At 37.0% G+C, this 24826-nt stretch overlaps 1 protein-coding gene across 1 annotated transcript in view; it reads right to left on the bottom strand.

Moving 5' to 3' along the window:
- Positions 1–1049: 1049 nt before the first annotated feature.
- The window catches only part of acsl3a (acyl-CoA synthetase long chain family member 3a), a 39210-nt gene continuing 15433 nt past the window's right edge, over positions 1050–24826 (bottom strand). The window contains exons 5-15 of the mRNA XM_079609998.1: positions 24023–24161; positions 22235–22385; positions 17232–17355; positions 16390–16461; positions 14790–14929; positions 13386–13558; positions 11720–11794; positions 8260–8451; positions 7850–7964; positions 6231–6388; positions 1050–4252 (exon numbers count right to left, since the gene is read on the bottom strand). Coding sequence (XP_079466124.1) covers positions 4095–4252; positions 6231–6388; positions 7850–7964; positions 8260–8451; positions 11720–11794; positions 13386–13558; positions 14790–14929; positions 16390–16461; positions 17232–17355; positions 22235–22385; positions 24023–24161 — 1497 coding nt within the window. The 3' untranslated portion in view covers positions 1050–4094. The remainder of the gene's footprint in view (positions 4253–6230; positions 6389–7849; positions 7965–8259; positions 8452–11719; positions 11795–13385; positions 13559–14789; positions 14930–16389; positions 16462–17231; positions 17356–22234; positions 22386–24022; positions 24162–24826) is intronic.

The following is a 24826-nucleotide window of genomic DNA, read 5'->3' as shown; positions in this document are numbered from 1 at the left end:
TCATAAGTCGCTGGAACTTGTACTCTGCAGATCTGTAGTGAACACGAGTGTGTTGTCATTTATGGAAGTATTTCTATAAAAGGGTATAGCAGACTTTCAGACATATGCTCTGGTCAAGATCAGACACTTCAACTTGATAAAGTATAACTTGAGTATTTACACAATGGAGTTAAAGTTAGTCATTGCTCAGTGAAGGAGGATTGAGCTCTTTTTTAAAACTTTAACTCGAAAACATTCAAAACAAACTTCAGGTTAAAAGAGTAACACAAACCAACTGATACCACAAAACATCACATAATTCATCCCCCCCACTGCTAATACTTACTGAAGAGCACGGAAAGTAGAAAAGAAAGTCTATCAAATTGATTACCAGTCAACAAACAATACGCGCAAGTAAACATGTTTGATTAGCAACAGGAAAATTATGAAGCCCTTGTAATATTTCAGAGACATGGCAACATGCACTCAAACCAAATGTATAATAACTTGCTTTATGTTCACTTAATTTGTCTTAAGACACATACTACGCAGTACGCATAAACCATAGTATGAGTTTTTTTTTCCCACAGGAAAGCCCTTCAGTGCATTATCTCAAGTTCACAGGATCAATTTCATGACAAATTACTAAATAAATGACTAACTTATGACCTGATATTGCGATGTCAACGACCGATTTCATTTTAGTTCAAAACGGGCTGTTAACAGGGGGCACCGAAAACAGAGTAGGACCAAAAGGACAAAGTAATAATAATGAAAGGAGAGAGATCGTGCGACTGCTGCTTCCACAGGGATCAACACGAGTTCAGTTAACAAGCTGAGAAAAAGAAGAAGCAGGGAGATCTTCTACTCCAGAAGATCAGCTATGAAGAACAGAACTGTTATCATAACCCAAGAAGCCCTATTATACCTGGAAAATAGCTTTTCAAGCTTTTTACTGTCATGGTTCTGGAAGATTATTATTATTATTATTTTTAAAGATTTGTTTCCTCCATAGGGAAATAGTTTTTTTAAACAATAACATGTAAACCTTTAAAGGAAGCCCTACTGTGAGTTTTGAGCTTATTTATTGATTATATAATTCTGTTGAAGCCTCCCATTTGCATTATTTCAACTTATTTAAAAAAATAATCCCCTTATATTGGCATATTAGAGGTTGAATTCATTTTAAAATCTGCCAAACTTCCAATACTACTTCTGAATAGGATGTCTACTTAATAAATTGTATGAATCAGATCACTCAAACCACATATGGAAATGGAGGCGCCCTTATATGGGCAGTAATGTCAACTAGTGGAGAAGTTTGGTACTGCGCCCAAACTAAATATCACTGAAAGCTTATTTTTTGAGATATCAACCTACAATTTGAAACACAAGTTGTTCATATTTTTGCCTTTGATTTTTATTTGCATTTTTAGAGTCCTCCAGGTTTTGAAAATATATATTTTCTATAAAATATGAATAATAAATGTTTTAACATTGTACATTTTCATAAACTCAAACTTCTATAACTTTTTTTCCGTTTAACTTTCTTAAATTTTTTCACTTCTACACAAATCTGCCAAATGTCTTCTTTAAAACAAGACAAATCTTACATCTATATTCCAAAGCATTCTTGAATTACAACCATTTAAGTTCGGAATGTGCATTTTCATGTCTGTTAAAAAAAGGGGGTGCCGCTTAAGGGGTTGACAGGGGAATTCATGGTGTTAGGGGGCTTTCATATCTGTAGTTCGGTTCATTTGGTCCGGACCAAAGGGCGGAAAAATTATACTTTGTAGCATTTTTCAGGCGTTTTGGTTCCTTTTCACACCACACTGATTGCTCTGGTCCGAATCAGTTGATGAAACGAACCAAAATGCAGTCACGTGACAACATCCACATCACTCGTTGGCCAGATGTGTCTTAATCGTATTTCCATAACTGCACTTCGATTGGTCAGAATTAACGTGCGGGGAAATTCCAACAGAACTCCAGGAAGTAAACAAAGAGGAGGAAAATCCGGCAGACAACACGCCGGTGTTTACTATGGAGAGACGAGCTGATTGTGTCCCTGGTCATAGTTTATTATATAGTTTGTCTACACCACTTTAGGCAAACAATAACATTGGAGAATAAAACATAATGTTTTAATGCACTGCACGCAAGTCACTTCAGGAAGAGGCGTGCATTAATGTTGCTAAACAGTGACATAATGCACTACGACTACGGCAGCTGGTTTAGTCCAAAAATGCTCAGTTCTTCAGCAGATGGCTCTGTTCGAGGTCGTATCACGTTCTCACCACTCCAGAGTTTGTTTGAAACCGTACCCAAGACCACCTTGCGCTTGTTTGGTCCGCTTTTGGTGCGCACCCGAGTGCGATTGCTGCATTCACACCTGCCCAAACCAACCACACCAAGGGGGACAACGAACTCTAGTGCGATTCAACCCAACTAAATGAGGCAGGCGTGAAAGCACCTTAAAACTACATTACCCATGATGCAGTATAAAAATTCCACCAATCAGAGAAACATGGTAAGCAAAAGACATTGCAGGGACATCCAAAATGCCAGGTCTGCAAATACGTCCTCTATGAAGTATGCATATAAGAATTTAACAACTCCATTTGCAGCAAGCTTTAGCTGGTGTCTTAGATTTATTTATTTCTAAACGAAACAGTTCAACACGCTCTGAAACAACTCGAGCACATGTCAGTGTCTTTATAGACAAATAGAGGAAAACCTCCTTGAAATGAATCAATTCAGTTTAAAACGTTTAATGGACATGGTGGTTGAATGGTTTATATTAGAAGAATTATACTAGATCTATTATCCTGTCCAGCAGGATATACAGTCGCCCAATAGGAACATACCAATCCTCGCACATAAATCAGAATCATCCAATGAACAGAAACGGTTTAGTGATTTCATACTCTCCAATGTTGAGCATGTTCTAATATTTAAATAAATCTGATTATTATAACAATAATTTAAAATAAGCTTAACGATGTTTGATTTTCCAGATTGTTGGTTAATATGCACACAGTCTCCTACCGACAGAATTCAATTCAAATTATGGAAAGATTGAAAAAGCAAATAATGGCTTTCAGATTTCCTGATGTGTTTTTAGACATCCTAATGAAACCATTCCAACGTTTACATCAGCATTTGTCTATCTACAAGTTGGACTTGTTTGAAACTGAAGGTTTCAATGAAAAAGTAAGCTTAGAAAAACATGTCTTTTGATTCATTGTTTGTGTATGGGGCAGAAGAAGAAAAAATTGGGGGGTTACCTGCATAAAATGTCCTGAGAAATCACACATTAAGCACTAATTTAATTTGAATGTGAACCCTACATTTTGCAATCCAATTCACATATTACTTAGCATGTGAGTTACATGTTTTGAGAGCAAACCATGTATATAACTGGAGAAAGCCACCGAGATAATGTCACCAGAAGATATCTAAAAAGAAAGTTGACGTATATGTCAGAAGAGGTTTTTTTTTAGCATATATTTAGTATCATCCACTGAATGTAAATAACATATGCATATAAATATACGCACCACAGCACTGTGCATGTGCGCAAGGTATTATTGAATTCGAATGAGAAAATAGTCAGATTCATGGATTATTCCTTCATAAAACATGGATTATTTAAATTCAATCGAAATGTCATTCAGATCGAGCTCTGATCGAGGTGTTTACGTGAAGGATATCTGATTATAAATTGATTTTCTTTTGGGTGTACTAGATGTACTTGTAGCTACAGCCATGAACATTTTTGCATGTCAATTATTTCACACGTTCTGATTTGCTGACATATCGTCGGGGGGGGGCGGGGTTTTGGAGAGTGCGCATGTGCTTAAGTCTGGAGGAAGTCTGGCATTACTTTTGGCAGCTTTGAGTATTGCTGGTTGTGAGTGTTTGTGTGGACACACTGGACATCAGAAATATCATACTGATCAATCAACTCAACTGTATGAAAACATTTCCGAATGATTATGTTCACGTGTCTGTAACATCCATGGGAAATCTCCATCCTGATTGGAGTTGGCTATAGTGTGATAAGTTACTTGTCCACCGTTGTTTTGTCTGGAGTCAGCAGTGGTTTGGTTCTACTTGGCACCATACATCCTCTCAATGTCGTCCTGGTAGCGAGTTTTTAGCTCCTTTCGCTTGAGTTTAAAAGCGTCTGTAACCAGGCCGGTCTCTGGAGTCCAGGGCTCAATGCTCAAGCAGATCTTCCGGGGAATCTCAAATCTTTCTAACTGGGCTGTTAAATACACAGGAACAGGAAATGAATCATAAGCACAGCCTAACTACTGAGTGGTAAAACAAGAAGCACAACAAATGACTTTGTTTGAGCAGGATATAAACGTTCATCTATAGCAGGGGTTCCCACACTTTTTTTGTCAGCCGAACCCCTTAGATGTGAAATATTTACTTCATTTGGATCGGATCGGATCGGATAAGCAAAGAGAACAGTTTGGTGAGACGGTGGAAAAGCAAGTTTTGTAGCTGGACTTTAAAATGGACTCAATCCTCTTGTTGTGATAGTGTCTCAGTCCATATTAGATGTGGATATATTTTAACTAGTTATAAAAATGAAGACAGGAATATACTACTTTTGTAAATTACAATTGTAATAAAGTATTATTTAATAACTATAATAATCATTTTATTGACACTACAACACTAACTGTACAGTATATTAAATTCTTTACTTTCAAATGTTCAAATCCTCTAGCTCCTGAAATGCTGTAAACTTCTGTGCACTTAATAAAATAATCTAGAGCATGTTGTGTTCCCAAATGAACGTTAAACTCCCAGCAGTTCCCTGCATTTACTGTGAGAGGCTGAATACAATGTGGATCATATAGTGATTATCGTGCAGCCCTATTTATTTATTTAGATTTTACATTTGATTAATTAATCATTAGCTTTTTAATCACCTCACAAACTCCCGGTTGGGAAGCCCTGATCTATAAAAGTAACATTTTAAGATAACACGATTGGGGCCAAAATGAAATCATTGGTGCATTCTAGAGCTGAACGATTCTGGATACATTTTTCTTCAGATAGAGATCACGATTCTGAACAGACAATTAAACAAAATAACATATACCGTATTTTCCGGACTATAAGTCACACTTTTTTTCATAGTTTGGCTAGTCCTGCGACTTATAGTCAGGTGTGACTTATATATCAAAATGAATTCATACTGACTGAGATGAACCAAGAGAAAACATTACCGTCTACAGCCGTGAGAGGGCGCTCTAGTTGGCGGAGTTGTTCAGAAGCGACACCGAGGAAGAATTCAATGGATTCAGTGATGTGCAATGAGATCGGGAGCTTGGTGAACTTGCTTACCGGTAACTTGTTGGACTCGCTGGCTTATGTTGATTTAGCCTATTCAGTCTCCCAGGTTAGGGTTAGTTAGCATGTTCTTTATGCTATTGTGTTGCTGAATAACTGTTAATGTGTTACGTTAACATACCGGACACCTATTCAGCCTGTTGTTCTTTGTGCTGTTGTGGAGCTAAATAACTTGCCTTTCCAGATATGTCTGTTCTCGGTCTTGGTTTTGTGAAATAAATGTATAAATAAATGCGACTTATAGTCCAGTGCGACTTATATGTGTTTTTTTTCCTCTTAAAGACGCATTTTTTGACTGATGTGACTTATACTCCGGAGCGACTTATAGTCTGAAAAATACAGTAATTTAATAGAGGTTCTGACAAAATGTATTTGCTGCTGTATATTTAAAAATGTTTAATTCATTTGAAATACTTATTAAAAAAATCGGTTTGAATGAATGATTCAATGACTCAGTCATAAATATTTAAATTGTTTCATTACTGGATGAATCAGCGTTTTTGAACGAATCTTGTATGATTCAATGACAAATACACATTTTTAACAGTCACTTGTCGCCACCTACTGGTGTAATGATGTAATGATACAATAGTTATTTGGAAGCACCAAGCTACTTTCAAAAGGTGATTTGCTTTATTGTGATTACTTTGCAGAGCAAACCCAGATTTGAATGTTCTGGTGTGATAAAAAACAAAAAACAGGTCTAATAGACAAGAGAATCGTTGTCATTTGGGAATCGAGATCGCAATATTTTAACAATTAATCATGCATCTCTAGTGCATTCTTAGAGAAACTTGCATTCTGTGCACAGTATGCATGCTACATACTACAGAAATAGTATGAGTAGTATGATAGTATGCCAGGGACCCATTCACCTGTCAGTGCCGCTTCTGTGATGACTTTAAGCACCTCCTCCTCGATGACAGGGCTGTTACAGAGCTCCTCCCACAAACCTCTGATACGCTTCCTCTCAGCCAGCGCCAGAAGCTGCTTCTGATTGGGCACCACAAAGCCAATCACGTAAGACTCGTCACTGGAAAACAGGAAGAGGAGGGACTAAAATTATTTGTGGGTGTATTCAGGAGTGTTGACTATCAAAGTGTCAAAATGTTTTAGTTCGGGTTGGGGCGATATGATTTCATAAGAGTCATTTTATTTTAAAGAAATTGATATATAATCACAATATAGTTATTTTAATTTTATTTCGTATTTATTAACAACAATAGGACAAATACAATATAAAAAAAGATACAAATGACTGAACTGTGCTTTAAGCTTTTCAGGTACAGTGGGTCTATTTAACAGTTGCATACTGCATAAATTAAATAATTGTAGAATGTTGTAACATCATAATTATTACTGAACCGAATTTAATCAATATTGAACTGACTCAAAGTGAATAATGACACTATTGTCTTCTGTAGAGCTCCTTATAAGGATTATGAACTAATTTCATACTTCATGAACTTTATACAGTTACTGAACTGAATCAACACTATTGTCTTTTTTAGAGCTGCTTTACTACAGAATTTGAATTGGTCTCATATTTGATATGCATACTTGATCATTATTTTCCTGTTCATCACTGTGAAGCTGCTTTGAATCAATCTGAATTTTATAAAAGTGCTTTATCAGTAAAGGTGACTTGACATGATTACTGACATACATTATTTAGAAATTATGTCACATAATTCATATTAAAATACTGGGGATGCCAGTGTACTTGCTGTGTGACTGCCACTACATACACTGCCTGGACAAAAAAATCACTGTTTGGATTTAAAGGCACATGCTTAAATGTGACATATTATGCCCCTTTTCACAAGATGTACGGTAATATAAATCTATGGTGTCCTCAGAATGTGTCTGTGAAATTTCAACTCAAAATACCCCCGAGATCATTTATTATAACTTGTCAAATTTGCCCCTTTTTGGGTGTGAGCAAAAATGTACCGTCATGTTTAACTTTTACACAAGTTGGCACAGTTCCCTGAGGTCTTTGTAAGATAGCTATGTCATTTTTTGGTCAAATAGTGCTCTGTGCAGCCAACGACAGAACAGTTTGCATGTTTTGCTCGAACTTTTGCCATTGCGTTAGGACTGGTTACACTGTTGTCGCTTGCGAAAACCAAATGGCGGCGCCGTGGGTGGAAACGTGCAGATTAAGGGGCGGTAATATTATAATAAGATCCCCTTCCTACGTCAGAAGAGGAGCGAAATCTGATCGGCTTATTTTTTGACAGGCTTGCAGAGAAAGGCTTATCAAAACAAAGTTACTGGATTGTCACTTTTCACGTTTTCTGGGTTGGTAGATGCACCGGGGACCCGATTATAGCACTTAAACACGGGCAAAGTCAGATTTTCATGATATGTCCCCTTTAAGAGTCTATGAATGATTGTAACTGTAGAACCAGATAACTTTCTAAGGCATTTGTTAGTACTGTAACACATGTGTTTTTGTTAGTGCGGTACAGGTTGTACTTTGTGTTGGCACCTGTTGGCATAGGCACAGATGTTGTCGACGAGTGAGCAGTTTTTCAGGACGGCCTCCACTTTTCCCAGAGACACATATTCTCCTGCTTGAAGCTTCACCAGGTCTTTCTTACGGTCTTAATACACACACACACACACACACACACATGCAAATATTAAGCAGATTTCATCTGATATGAATGCAAGTGAACAACAGGAAGTTCTCCTTTCTCTCCCTTTTGGAGTGTATCCTGCTTTCTTTGAGTTCTTATCACTGCCTTTACGGGAATATGTTGACAGTGAGATGTGTCATTTACAGGAAGAACAGGACTAAAGCGTTTTATCGCGAAACAGAGGGGTTTTCCATTCGCTCACTCCTGCCAAAACAATCATTATGATGTTCTGGATAATCTCTCTTTGTCGCTCTCTTACCGATAATCTTCAGACAGCCATCTCCATGAAACTCTCCGATGTCTCCAGTGCAGAACCACCGCTGGCCTTTCTTATCCATGAAGAAGTCCTCACGGTTCTTGTCTTTGTTCTTGTAGTAGCCCATTGTTACGTTTGGCCCACCGACCAGAATCTCTCCTCGCGGGCAGGGCCGGTCTGTGCTGCGATAGCCACCTGGATACATACATACATATATACATGATGCATTATGATGACAAAAAAGAGGGGTGGGAAAACGGACTAAACTGTATAAAGCGCAACAGAAGAATTCCAGAAATACAAGTATCTTTCAAAATCTCCAGAGCGAAACTGAAGACAGACCTACCATGGGTTCAGAGGTTGTTTAGTCAAAACTCAATGTTATTTTAGTATCGTGTAGCCAAACGTTTGACAAATCGACATAAGTTTAGTCCAAATTGCAGCTTGTTTTGGCCAAGAACAGCCCACTTAGACAGGAAGAGACCATCTGACTGACAAATAAAGGAACCAATCACAGTTTTTCTTGCCAATTTAGGGGCGGTTTCCATGAACAGGTCTAGTTAAAACACTGAAAACTGTCAGAAAGTGCGTATCGACTAGTGTATGAATCCTTGTCAAAAAGAAGTGTGTACTTCAAATCTTAAAAGTAGATATTTTTAAAAACTGTACTTGCAGATAATATAATATTAATTCAATAAAAGGCCACTTTAGTGCACTTTGTAATAATGTGAAATGACATGATTACACTCGAAATCATTATCTTTTTCATATCTTTTGTCATGCTTTAAAGAAGTACACTTATTTTGATCTGTTGACTAACATACTTAAGCACATCTAAAGTATTTGAGTATAATTTAAACTGAAGTGTGTTTTGTGTTGTAGTATATTTAAATATGACACACGTTTCAATAGAAATGACATTAATGTATATTGGTAGTTTACCATATATACTTGTCAGACATTCAACAGTACACTTTAACCATATATTACTTTAAGGACAATATAATTATTAAATTTCATATAAAGATGGAATTAAGGGGGTAGTTCACTTTAAAATGCAAATTCTGTCATTATCAGTGATGGGAATAACGCCGTTATAAATAACGCCGTTACTAACGGCATTACTTTTTGCAGTAACGAGTAATCTAATTGATTACTCTTCTCATCTTAATAACGCCGTTACCGTTACTGCCAAAAAATGCGGCGCGTTACTATAACTGATGAAGCTGTTTTTTTTTCATCAGACCAACTAGATCTCTGAGCGAGAGGCAAATACTTTTTTTTACTGTTCTTCCTTGGTTAGTGGGCAGAGCACGAGACAAGCGCATAAATGCTGACGATTGGCTGAGGTAGAGTAAAATTTCATTGTAAGCCAATCAGAGGTAGAGTTGGGCGGGTGTTCGAAAGCACGCTTAGTAGTGATGGGCATTCGGCTTTTTTGACTCAGCTCACTGAAAAGAGCCGGCTCTTTTGGCTCACAAACGGCTCTTTAAATGCCTTTGAGTATAATATTTCACTTTTTATTACATAATTATTTAATTTCTATAGGCTAAATTTGTAAAAATAGAGTCGGCTCTTCAGATATGCGAGCCAGCTCCCGACGTTCACCTAAAAGAACCGGCTCTTAGAGTTGGCTCATTCGCGAATCGCGAACGACCCATCAAAAGCTCATTCGCGAACGAGTCGATCCATCATCACTAACGCTCATACGCGAACGACCCATCATCACTAACGCTCATGAATTGCGAACGACCCATCATAACGCATAGTCGGACAGGACAGGACACACAAGGAACAACACAAGCCAGTCAGTCAACGAGAGACAGGTATGGCGACGAGCCCAAATTATCCAAGTAGTTCCCCACAGCAACATTTTTTATTTTAGATGTGTGTACAATGTTTCATGTTTCTGTTTAATGTATTGTATTAAGTGTCCATTTCATTATAATATTCAGATTTATCATAAATAATTGAACATTCACATGTATTTTAAGTTCCGTTAAAGAGGGGTAGAGGTGGGGTCACATTTGAGCATTTCAAATTAAATTTTACTTTCTTAAGTAACTAGTTACTTTTAAAATTTGTAACTGAGTAACTAATTTAGTTACTTTTTGGAAGAAGTAACTAGTAACTGTAACTAATTACTTTTTAAAAGTAACTTGCCCAACACTGGTCATCATATACTCACCCTCAAGTTGTTTCAAACCTGTATGAACACAAAGGAAGATAGTTTGAAGAATGTCGGTAACCAAACAGTTAACTGTTCCCATTGACTTCCATAGTACCTTTTTCCCCCCTACTATGGAAGTCAATGGGACCAGTTAACTGTTTGGTTACTGACATTCTTCAAAATATCTCCATTTGTGTTCAGCAGAAGAAAGACATTTATACAGGTTTGAAACTATTTGAGGGTGAGTATATGATTACAGAATTTTCATTTTAAAGTGAACTATCCCTTTAAGTTAAGTGGGTAAAAAAGCACATTAGTTCATCTAATTGCATTTAATATAAATTTAAACTATAATATTTTTTTTTACTGAAGTGCAATTAACGATTATGCTTTATTTTAAGGTGTCAGTGTTACAGTGTAATTATACATTTAAGTACTGAGTAATAATAAATGAACTTCATGTATGTACTTACTATAGGGTTAGTATTAGGGTCTGGTTTAGGGTTAGTTGCATGAAAACATCGCAGTTTCTGAACATTCAGTACATTCAGTAAGTATAGTATACATGAAAGTTAAGTATATTCTTTGAAAAGTATGTTTTTTACTTCAGCATACTTTTAAAAAAAGTATTTATTAAGTATACTTCTTTTTCACTGCATCTGGATATCTAGATTACTTGCTAATAAGCGCCTCTAACAAACTGAATGTCTTTCAAAGATTTGAAAATACTACTCTGACAAACTTTGGCAAATCCAGCTCCACCAATCAGAGAAGTCGCTTGGCTATCATGGAAAGGGGTAACACAGTGATCTCCAAAGTGATACTGCTAGCTAGCGAAGACTGCCTAGATATTGTTATATAATGTTTCGTGAGGCCTTAAAAGTGTAACCATCTAATCCCTGTGACGCGTGGCCTTTCATTCTTATGGCTTTAATAATGCAGCCATTATATAACATTTTGCCCTGTATTTTCCTATGTAATAAATGTGGACTGTTCATAGTAATTGAATGCATTTTCAAATAAAAACGTTTGGTTACTGTGTGTCATTTACAGAACACAGCTGAGCTGATCTGTCCAGAAATAGCCGCTCGAAGTGTCTTCCTTACAAGGCCACAAATGATCATAAATACTTTTTTCCACTTCCTTTTCTTTTGTCCTGTTGTTATATTGCTCATCATTCTCTCGAGGTGGCAAACCACCAGACGTATCTCCAGATGGATAGGTAAACGTCCATGACAGTGTTTTTACAAGAGCAGATAAATGTGCGTGTGTGTGTGTGTGTATCACACTCACCCTCTATCCAGTCCTTCAGCTGAATTTCACAGCAAACCAATGGTGCGCCAACTCGTCCTGTACTGTAATCCCAAACTACACACACACACACACACACACACACACACACACACACACACACACACACACACACACACACACACACACACACGCGCGCACACACACGCGCACACACACACACACACACACACAGACAATAAGATCACATAAAACAATCTGTGCTTTGGCTAAAAGGGCACAGTTATATAATTATTTCCATTGCAGATTTTTTTTTTTATAACATATGACTAAATGTGTTTCTTCGATTAAAAAAAATATCATATTTCAGGAGTCACCAGCTGCGTTGCTGTTCCACCATAGATTCCTCTTAGGAACACAACCATCAATCATTTTACAAGGCAACGGTCTTCCACAAATGTTCATGTTAACGTTTTTAAGGAACAGGAAATAGAGTTAGAGACCTAGTTTCATTTGGCTGGACTTTTGTAAATATAATTTTCTCATTAATACACAATTACTGTTATTTTGAGTACCGGTATGTAGAATCTGTTTACGTATTAAAGAGATCATATAATGATTTGTTTGGACTCTGAGGTCTACTTATGATGTCAGTCATGTATATTTTGCACAACAGACCATTTGTCAACTAGTTTTATTGATTTGAATGGGACAATGTAGTTTTGCTCGTATTACTTGTGTTGTAAAAACGTACGCTTTATAGCAACGGTGTATGAGAGTCTATTTTCCATCATATGACCCATTGAAGTGTTACAATATCCATGATTGTGTGCCTTTAACACTAGTTATATTTACATACCGTAAAGTTTGTGGTTGGTAAGATTTCAACTTTTTTTTAAAAAAGAAGTCTCTAGCCAAAGCTGCATTTATTTGATCAAAAATAAAGTAAAAACAGTAATATTTGAATATATTTTAAAATGTAATTTACTGTAATTTACTGTCACATTCTTCTGCTTCAGTTTTATTTGTAATGGATTTTTAGTTTGTATCGCATTATTTTGTTTCCTTCTGTTGTCATGGTTGCTAGTATGTTTTTGTCATGGTTACTCATTGATACACTGATTTCACACCTGATCCTTGTTTTGTTTATTGAGTTTGCTTGGTATATAATGCCCTCAATTACTGTCTGTTCTTTGTCCGGTGTTGTTTGTGTTAGGTCACACGTTTGCCTTCATTGTATCTTGTGTGCCATAGTGTTGCAAATTAGATCCTCTGTGCTTCATCTTGTCTTCTTCCTGACCACCTACATGTCACTGTCAATTTTTAGCATCATTACTCCAGTCTTCAGTGTCTCATGATCCTTCAGAAATCAGTATAATATTCTGATTCGCTTCTCAAGAAACATTTCTGATTATTATCAATGTTGAAAACTGTTGTGCTGCTTAATATTGTTGAAACTGGGATTCTTTGATAAATAGAAAGTTCAAAAGAACAGCGTTTATTTTAAACCGAAATCTTTTGTGACATTATAAATGTCTTTACTGATGCTTTTGATCAATTTAATGCATCCTTGCTGAATAAAAGTATTAATGTATTTTTAAAAAAAAATTCTTATTGACCACAAACATTTAAAGGCAGTAGTGTAGGTTATGAAAATATGTAATTGAAGTTTAGTATTTGGCGTTGACAGTAGAGGTGTAAATCTCACGCTGGCTGATGGTCCCGGCGCCGCAGGTCTCTGTGAGGCCGTAGCCCTGACCCACGGGGCAGCAGAAGCAGATGTTCATGAACCGCTGGGTCGCCGCAGAGAGAGGTGCCCCGCCTGACAATAACACTCGTAAACGTCCACCTAACAACGCCCGAACCTTCCGGAAGACCAGCCTGGAGAGAGAAGAAAGATTGGGCTTTGATGGTAGAGTATATTGAGGACATGCGTGTACGATGTGTCGAGTTTCTGTATGTGTGTGTGAGGGATGTCAGTGACTGTGAGAACCGGTTTTGGGGAGTTACTAAAATCAGTATTGCTATTCAATGATAATTCAATAATAATCAAATGCACCATCCCAGAATGTCGTCTGTCTCTCGAGTAGCATTGAGAAGACTAATCGATTGTGGTAGATTGTTGCTCTATATTATTGGATATTTCAATGAACCGGTTAAAAAATTTGACTCAGTATTCCAAGATTAGTGAAATAAATATTTAGTTAAATCAGTATTTCTCAACCGGTGGGTCGCGACCCAAAAGTGGTTCTGAGTAGTGACGGGCAAGAGTGATCGAGTACTCGTTCGTGACAGCGACGATCAATCATGAAAATGATGATCGCCTTGACTTTAAAAAATATATTTATCTTTTTTTCTGATTGGTTATTGTAGCATTTGGGGTGGTTCCTGAGGTCTGATTGGTTAGCGTTAGACACACGCCTTCCAGACCGGCGGAATAAAGTGAAACTGGATTTGAAAGCGCACACTGTTTGCATGCAGGTATGATGTTCATTCTATTCATTAGGAGCAGCTTCCTTATGTTTTAGTAACAGTTGATGTTAGTATTGTGTATTTGGTAACTTGTTTCCATAACCCCAAAATGCCACTTTATTTTGTAAAGTGGCAAAATAATATGTTATTTTGTATATATTTAATTAACTTTATTGTGTAAACAAAAACTATTTTGGGACTGCTATTTAATAGCCTTATCTTATAGACCTACTATTTATTAATTATTAGTTATGTTCTTACAATTTACGTGTATGTTAAGTAAAGGAGGATGGGACTCGCGTGTGTGTGTGTGTGTGTGTGCGTGTGTGTGTGTGTGTGTGTGTGTGTGAAAAAGTTTTGTGACACACACACATATATATATATATATATATATATATGTGTGTGTGGGTCGCGGCTTGATGACAATGGGAAAATGTGGGTCCCATCATGGCCAAACTAGTTGAGAACCACGTTTTCCATTATAGTTTTATAACAACGTAAAAATATACGCGTTCAAGTTTCGAAACACAAGCTTTACTGTAGTTTTACTACTCTAAATCATGAGCAGCTTGAAGCTTGATGTTCTTCAACACTAGGGATGGAGTTTGTATGTGTGTATTCGTGTGTGTGTTTGACGTACTTGTCACACAGTGGAGTGCTGTATCCCATCGCAAGCTGCTCCATCTTATAGTTGTAGGCCAGCAGAAACAGAGTCCTCTGAAAAGCGCTCATTTCCTCCACCTTTAGCATCACATTCTTGTAGATTCGATCCATAATCTCCTACACACACGGACAGGGAAAATATGTGCATTTAAAAGCCGCAGACATAACTGATGACCTCACTGAACATGAAAGGGATTTCTATCTCTCTCTGACATTACATGAATGTCATTGTTTCCAGACATTAATATATTTTTTTAAACGTTAATGCACCTCTTTTATAATACTCGAGTTTAAATTTCTGAATTGAAATTATAATTTTTTGTGGGGCTTGAAATCCAAAATGTCTTCTTACATCATAAGAAAGAAAAAAAGTCTCAAGTCCCAATATTTAAAAAAAGTAATAAAATTGAAAAAAGAAAAATGTAAACTAAATTCATTATATACAGACTAACATATTTAATAAATATACAATATAAAAGTCTTGAATTTTCTGACCAAAATAGGTTTTTAATGGTAAATTATTATTATTACATTATTAGGTAACACTTTATTTTACAGTGTCCTTGTTACATATGTTACATGTACTTACCATAGTAATAACAGTAAATTACGGTATTCATAATTACATGCAACTAACCCTCAACCAAATCCTAATCCTACCCTAACCCTATAGTAAGTACATGTAGTTGCTTAATATTACTCAGTACTTAAAAATATAATTACACTTTAACAATGACACCTTAAAATAAAGTGTAACCCATTATTAATATGTTTCTAACATTTAAAAAAAAAATTTTGTCCACCACACAAAAGTCATCGAGGTATAATCAACAACCAGGAGACCATTCTGTGAAAAAACAAAACAAAACAGGAAATGACATCACAAAAGGACCCCTAGATTGGGGGCACAGAAGCAATGGCCTCTTCTCACAGAGAGAGGAGGATAAAAAGTACCACAAAAAAGTAGAACTAAAAGAGAAAAAAAACTAAAAGTATAATATTTCATGGTACATGAATATGGTAGTCATTCAGTGCAATGGTAATATCACCATCTGATACCACCAAGGGAAGTGGACATGGATTCTAATTGAGTTACTGCTGACATTTTTCCATTTCACATTGTGATATGGGAGGGTGGAGAAGCCCCTTCGGATATTTTTTTTTTTTCAATGCTCCCTTATGATTCGGATGTTCTACCACTGCTGAGAGAGCCGTGTCAGCCGCTGTGTTTATGGAAGTTTGCTGTGTTGTGTCGTTATCAGTCCACAGGGACCCTCGTATCCAACCACACCAAGACAGTGTGTGTGTCTGTGTGTGTGTGTGTGTGTGTGAATTTACAGTGTCCTCAGGCAAAGAAAATCTTGAAATTTAACATTATTAATTGTGTATCTACAGTGAGTGAGTCACTACTTGAGTGTGTGTGTGCGTGTGTGTGTGTGTTTGTGCATGTCAGAGGGATATCCACACCGGGCTTTCTCACGTTCTGTTTACAGCTGCGAATCATTCCGGACAATCACATTCGCTGACATTAAACCCCAAAAGCCCAGAGAGAAACAGAGAGAAAGATTCAGCCTTACTGGTACTGCTGCCATTAGAGTGGGCCGCAGGACACTGATGTCTCCTTTGCTTCCCTTCTTTATCTTGGTTGACTATAAAGTGAAAAGAAAAAGAAAAAAGAGAAACAGTTTATTTCCTCTCAACCCATTTGCAAAACCAAAGAAAACTCCCACAGTGCTGCACATTTTTTTCCATTATGTGATTCTGGTGTTTTCTCCGGGGACATTATTTGGCATTAAAGTGCTCCTATTATACTTTTTTTTGTTAGGATATTACCTTTAATGTAGTGTTATATAGCTGTTTTTGAATGTAAAAGGACTGCGAAGTTTCAAAGATCAAATTGCACAATAAATGAAGTTATTTTCTCCTAAAAGAAAGAAATAATGTCAGTCTAATTGGCTGCCGTGAACAACGTCTATTTTGACTCGCCCTCAAACACTGTAGTTGTAGCGGATACTGAAAGAGTTTGGTTTGTGTTGTCGGCAAAAGACGTTTCATTTCTGACACGGGCTGTAAGCGGTCGACCAATTACAACAGACTGGGCCGTCTGACCAATCAGAGCAGAGCAGGCTCTTGGAAAGGCGGATATAGAGAGACTCGTTGATTGAACCGTTTTAGACACTCACTGTGAGAAAATTAAAGTGTTTTTTGACCTTGGATGCACAAACCAATTGTAGGAGACCTTAAAATAGCATAAAGGGGCACTTTAAATGCTTGATTGTGACATCACAGAGCACTGTGCTGATTTCCTGAGTCCAATTACAGAGAGCGCTTTGATGAGCTGAGCGCCTCACTGTAACATCACAGGCCTGTGTTTGGACTTTCAGAATGTACACAGTCAATAGCAGCAAAAGGTTGTTACCTGGTCTGAGAGAGTTTGTGGTGAAGAGTAGCCGATTCTACAGCCGTGAGCAAAACACACCATCTCAGCGCTCAACTCTAACACATGAGCCAGCGGAAGGTAGCCAATGTATGTGTCATCCTCACTGCAAAAACAAAAACGGTCTATTTAATATAAATATCAGGTTTTAAATTTAAAACCAGAGAACGGAAAATATAGACTGCTATACTATTCTGTTAATCACCAGGCCTGATCTACACATCTTGTATACAAAAATAAAATTGAATTATAACAGAAATATACAGAAAACAAAGTGATTTTTTTCTGATACTACATTGAACTTTTACTTTACCAATAGCCATAAAAACAATTAAAGACTTGATCATTATGAAGTCTACACTACTGTTCATCTTTTATTCAGCAAAGATGAATTCAAATTGATCAAAAGTGACAGTAAAGATATTTACAATGTTACAAATATTTCTATTTCAAAAAGTGCTGTGCTTTGAACTTTCTGTTCATTAAAGAATCCTGATTTTTTAAAACCAGTTTCCACAAAAATATGAAGCAGTTTTTAACATTGATTATAATAGCAAATGTTTCTTGAGCAGCAAATCATCATATTAAAATGATTTCTGAAGGATCGGGCTTTTTGAAAAAGGAGGACCACATTTACATCTAAATGGTCATTATTTTATATAGACATCTTTTTCCAAACAATAAGAAAGTTGGTGACACTTTACAATAAGGTTTCATTAGTAAACATTAGTTAACTACTAAAGTTAACATGAATTAAAGGGTAACTGTTGCCAAAACTTAAGAATGAACAATACTTCTACAGCATTTATTAATCTAAATTTCAACATTTAATCACACATTATTAGAATCAATAATATTTTTTAACATTTTTTAACATTAGTTAATGCACTGTGAACTAACATGAACAAACAATGAACAGCTGGATTTTTAACAAAGATGAATAAATACTGTAACAATGTATTGCTCATTGTTAGTTAATACATTAACTAATGTTAACAAATTAAACCTTATTGTAAAGTGTTACCAGAAAGTGTATTTTTTATTTTATTTTATTTTGCCCCATAAAAGATTGTTGCAAAAACAGTTTTTCCTGTATTTTTACTGTTTTTTTTTGCTGAGTTCACAAGATGTGTAAAAAAACAGACACACTGTAAGACAAACACAAAGTAGAATTGGACAATAAAATATACATGACATATATACATATACATATAATATGCAGTGCATGGCACAGAAATTCCCACAGTCCCATAACTGTCACTGTTTTTTCTCTTTCTCACTCTCTGTTTATTTTATCCATAGGGAACAATTGGTTTTCTAGGACAGGGACAGGGGTTCCCAAACTTTTCCATGACAAGGCCCCCCAAATACCACTAGGTTCTGGCCAAGGCCCCCCTTTTGCAGGATGTGTTATTGAACCCATGGACAATACTAAGGCAAATATAGAAATAAATAAATAAAACATCTGTGAACATCAGATTATGTGATGGTGTTTGATTTGATACCATCAAACACCATCATCAAAACACCATGGGCCCTATTTTAACGATCTGAAACGCAAGTGTCAAAGTGCAAAGCGCAAGTAACTTTGTGGGCGGATCCCGGCGCTGTTGCTATTTTCCCAGCGCGATAAATGACTCTTGCGCCCGACGCAAATCTAAAAGGGGTTGGTCTGAAGTCGCTTCATTATTCATAGGTGTGGTTTGGGCGTAACGTGAAATAAACCAATCAGAGCGTCCTCTCACATTCCCTTTAAGAGCCGGCGCGCTTGTTCCGTGGCGGATCGCTATTATAACGGCGGATTTGCCAGCGTTCGCCAGGAGCGGTTCACAGCCGAGGAAACCGACGTTCTCGTCAGGGCCGTAAAACACAGAGAAGTGACATTGGGGATGATGGGAGAAACCCACCCAAATTAGCTTCGGTTAAACAGGCGTATAATTTGGGTAGTAAATGTGTAGCCTAATCTAGATTTTTTTATTTTTTTTTATCTAGATAGATCTTTTTCACATCTTCACGGACACAACAATGATTTCCCTCGTGTGTTAATATTTTTCCTTGTAATAATGTATGATTTGCAAAAATGAAAACTGCTGCATCTGTTTATATTAGAGAATCAAAGTGGATGCGGGTTAACATTATGGCCAAGCACGCGTCCTTAAAATACCATATCACTAACGCGCAACGCGCCACTGTCTTTAGACTGTTTTTTTCCTGGTCAATGGCGCAATTGCTTTCTAAAACTGGAAAATAGCACCATGGAGTTTTGCGCCGGAACACGCCTTCTCTTTGCGCTGAACCGCCCCCGCGAGCGCAAGTTCATTCCCTAATTTACCGACGTGCGTCTGTGGAGGGAAAAGTCCTCTGTGCGCGGGTGCAAAATAGGAATGATACATGCGTCGGTGTACAAAGTCAATTGCGCTGGGTGCAAGATAGGGCCCCATGTGTTTGATCAGAAAGATTATAGATGCACCGATTACAATTTTCTTGGCCGATTCCGATTTTTCAATGAGTTTGACCTGCCGATACCGATTTTACCCGATGCCGATTAATTTTTTTCTAACCACTTTACAGCACACACAAATATTTATTTACTCTCTATATATTTTTTTATAAAACACCATATACTTTTACCCAAACTGAATAATAAAAACAAGTTTAAATGGGTACATTTTCTCTAAATATTTTTGAGTCTTCATTTTCTTTTCTGACATAGCCTATACTCCAGTTCTTGTTAAAACACACTAGACATGCAAATTATGTGCATTTTAGGCACTTTTTGTGTGAAATCATATTTATTTCGTCCATCAAAAGTGTGCTTTCACTTTAATTGAGCGTGAGCAGCATAAAATCGGCACGTCAGACTGACCGGCCGGTCGCGGGCGATCACGTGAAAATCGGCCAATTCCGGTCACCAGCCGATCAATCGGTGCATCTCTAAAAGATTAGCATTAAAAGTATAATGTTCAGATAGGCTATGCGACAAATTATTATAATGCTATTTCATAACAATACGTTTTTTACTTCTTTTTTGCTTGCTGCGGCCCCCGTGGCGCCCCCCGACTTTGAAAACACTGATAATTAAAGCTGCAAGCAGCGATGAAAGGGCCCTCGCACCCGTGCCACCGCCACCCGGTGGCTTTAGTAAGACAGAGCACGGTGGGCAATGTGTATTTAAGTAGGTAAAAATAGGAGTATGTCAAAGTCAGTTACAAAAATGTCCTTTATTATGGGGATAATAGCATGCGTTATAACTCAGATAAGTGTTGCTAGCATGTTTTAGCATGTTTAGAATTCAATGGCATATTAAATATGTCGCTAGTAATGCATCACAGTGTAAAACGTGTCACTTCCTGTCGACAGTAGGTGGCGCTATTACTTTAACTTAAAATTGTCATGTAGATGTATTCAGGGCAGGACTCTTATCAAGCGTGTGAAGTTTGGGGCAGATTGGACATTGCCTTCTTCAGAAACACCAACTTCCTGTTTCATTGCATTAGCGTGCTTTAGCACTTAGCTAAGAATTGCTAGCATGTTTTAACATGTTTCTAACATGTATATAACTCAATGGCATATTTAATATGTTGCTAGTACTGCATCACAGTGATAAACATGTCACTTCCTGTTGACAGTAGGTGGCGCTATTACTATAACTTAAAATTGTCATGTAGATGTGTTCAGGGCAGGACTCTTATCAAACGTGTAAAGTTTGGGAAAGATTGGACATTGCCTACTTGAGTAACAACAACTTCCTGTTTCATTGCATTAGCATGCTTTAGCACTTAGCTAAGAATTGCTAGCATGTTTTAACAGGTTTCTAACATGTTTATAACTCAATGGCATATTTAATATGTTGCTAGTACAGCATCACAGTGTTAAACATGTCACTTCCTGTTGCCAGTAGGTGGCGCTATTACTATAACTGAATATTCTCATGTAAATGTGTTCAGGACAGAACGCTTATCAAATGTGTGAAGTTTGGGGCAGATTGAACATCCAATGCCTGAGTTACAGCAAATTCCTATTTAATTGCAGTAATAGCATGCTTTAGCACTTAGCTAATGTTTGCTAGCATGTTTTAGCATGTTTCTAGTATGTTGTTAACATGTTTAGCACTTGCTGGCAATTTTTTATATGTTATAATGAGTCCAAAACAGTGTTAAACATGTCACTTCCTGTTTCCAGCAGGTGGCGCTATGACTGTAACTGAATTTGAGCATGGTCATGTGTTCAGGACAGAACGCTTATCAAACGTGTGAAGTTTGGGGCAGATTGGACATTCAATGCCTGAGTTACAGCAACTTCCTGTTTCATGGCGAAACATCAAAATTTGTCAGGCCGCCGAGGACACGCCCTTCGACGAAAACTCAAGATCTTCGCAATTTAACGTCGCAAAGGCCTTAAGATTACACTCACCAAATTTGAAGATGATCAGATTAAAACTGTAGGAGGAGTTCGTTAAAGTACGAGGCCTGGAAATGGCAAAAACTGCACAAAAATCAGAGAGGAAGTTCAAAATGGCTGACTTCCTGTTGTGTTTAAGGCTATGCTTCAAGAGACTTTTTTGTAGGTATTGGGTCATTACATGTATGTACCGAATTTCGTACACATACGTGAAACGTAGCGGGAGGCGCACTCCGTTGAACATTTATAGGTGGCGCTATCGAGCCATTTTGCCCCGCCAGATTCTGAAACGCATATCAGATGTCAATTTTCGCCGGTTCTGACGCGTGTGCAAATTTTCGTGAGTTTTCGTGCATGTTTAGGCCCTCAAAAATGCGATTAAATGCGGAGAAGAATAATAATAATAATAATAATAATAATAATAATAAACAGAGCAATTCCAAGAGGGTCCTCACACCATCGGTGCTCGGGCCCTAAATATACAGCATCCACAAACACATCAGTGAATGCACAATACTGCATGTGCACAGTTAATGCCAAGACATGACAGATCGCAGGATGTTAGCGCGGATATGTTTCCATACCCGAGGTTGGGAATCCTCTCTGCCATGCCAGTGATTCCGGCAATGACATTACTGTGAGAGATCATGACTCCTTTTGGCACTCCAGTGGATCCGCTGGTGTACATGATCACGGCCACATCAGAGGCGCACGGAGGCTGTCTCTGCCTCGACGCTGTGGAGACATCAGAAGAAGTTACTGCAAATGTCTAATTACAGTCTGTATATAGAAAGGGATTATTCTATTAATCACTAGCATTCCAATTAGAATCTGGCTTTAGAATGCTTTACTGTGACAGAACAGAGCTTTGATCTCCTCAATGCTTATTTGTTGTGACATCATAGAGTAGAGCTCTCATCTCATAACTGTAAAATCACAGACGAGACCTGTGTACTCTTGAGTGTTTAATTATAACATCACAGAGCTTTGCCTTGATCTCCTGAGTGTGTAAATGTAAGAGCAAGAGGATTATTTGACCAATTCCTTACTTTACCCGTCCCGCAAAACAAAATCAGTGTTTTATTCAGAATTTATTTCATTTTAACATATTATTAATACAGTTTCCACACTCTTTGACTCATGAATTTATATGACTTTTCAAATCATTATGATTCAATTTCATTTTTTAGAGAGTTCAAGACAATCCAATATTTCACTGTAGATCTGAGAATAACAAAAATACATGTACGTATATTCACTACAGCAATTTCTATGACTCAATTTTCATGACATTTAACATGTTATTACCTTAAGGTTTCCAGGCCAGTTTTTATTCGGACTGTTTTTCTTAAAGAAATGTGTTTGTTTGTTAATGATATGGCAGCTTCTATGGCTTGTGTGGTAAAAAAAAAAACATACTTGAGTTATAATACATTTTAAATAGAAAGGATTCTTAAAGGAATAGCTTATCCAAAAACAAAAAACAAAAAAACAAAAACAATCTCATGTCAATCAAGGAGATGTTTTCTATATTTTTTATTTTGGTAATTTTATAACTTCACCTTAAACATTTTTATTTAAATTATTTTTTGTCTACCTTTTTAAAGTTTAAGTTTTTTTTATCAACTATTTTGATATTTCAGCTTTATTTCAATTAAATAACTTTTACTAGTTTTAGCAAATAAAAACTACACTGGTTTGAAACTACTATTATTTGGTGAAAAACCCACAACATTGCAAATGAGGGGAGGATAGGTTGTAAACTTAGATTTATAGTTGTTTGAAGTATATTGATAAAGACTACCCAAGTAAAAATATAGTTGTATGTGTGAATGAATTAAATAAGATAAGAACAGGAAGTGGGGGTGAAATGTCAGTAGCAGAACAGAACGTTTTAGCTTTGAAAATGAAAGTGCCATTTGAGCCGTTCCAAGATTTGAGAACCATAAATGTGGAACATGGGAATCGAGTGTGTACATTTGTGTGCATGAGTGTGTTTTAAGGGGCCAATGTGATTTAGCATTAGCACGCTGACACAGAACAGAGCGAATGTCATGTCGAGCCGAAGGAGGAAGATCAGCTCAATGTCATGTGAAGTCTGTGGCAGTGTGAGAAAACATGACCCGACACACACATACACACTCTCCAGTGTGTGACGACGACTACTACTACCAGCTGTTGAGGGCTTCACAGAGAATTATAATGGAGGAAGTACACGGCAGAGCGAAAGAGTCAGGGACACCCTCGACCCTGGCCTTAATTTGACACAGATGGAGGATTTCTCATTCACATGACCTGAAGCGACCTCATACACACACACACACACACACACACACACACACACACACACACACACACACACACACTAGTACCATTCTCAGGATGGGCCCCAAGTCTCTTCACAGCCGCCATGCTGTGGACACTGATGCCTCGTGGGTATTCAGAGCCGCTGTTGAGCTTATCGTCAACTACGATGACATGTCGTAATCTCGGAACCTCCAGCAAAATGTTCTGCGTGTCAAAATACAGACAGACAAAAACATTAGTGCATGTATTCAACTGCCATAATGTGATGTATTTCAGAACAAAATACAATATTCAGTAGGAGGGATATGATTGATCTATTGGGATTTTAGTTGGGTCATGTAAAGTAGGCTGTGATATACCCATGCGGTCTAAGTTAAGTCCAAGGGGTCAAAGTTTGGCAAGTTAACTGGTAGATGCTGTAACTACTTTATCCTTTCCCAGCAACATATTTAGTTGAATTAAATGTATGTTTTTTTAAAGTCATATTAAATAATATGTTTGATCTGAGTAAAACCAGTTAGATTACTACATAAAACTAGGGCTGCATAACGATTAATCGCAACTAATCGTTTGCAGAATAAAAGTTGTATGCATATATGTGTGTGTACTGTGTATAATAATTATGTATATATAAATACACAAACATGCATGTATAATTTTAAGAAAAAAAATCAATTTATATATTAAGTATACCATTTATAATTATATTAGGGCTGTCAAAAGATTAATCGCGATTAATCGCATCCAAAATAAAAGTTTGTGTTTACATAATATATGTGTGTGTACTGTGTATAATTATTTATATATATAAAAACACACACAATCATGTATATATTTAAGAAAAATTGGTTATATTTATATATAAAATA

Source organism: Phoxinus phoxinus (genome assembly GCF_949152265.1).
Source record: "Phoxinus phoxinus genome assembly, chromosome: 4".
Classification (NCBI taxonomy): Eukaryota; Metazoa; Chordata; class Actinopteri; order Cypriniformes; family Leuciscidae; genus Phoxinus; species Phoxinus phoxinus.
This window is presented reverse-complemented; position numbering and strand designations above follow the sequence as displayed.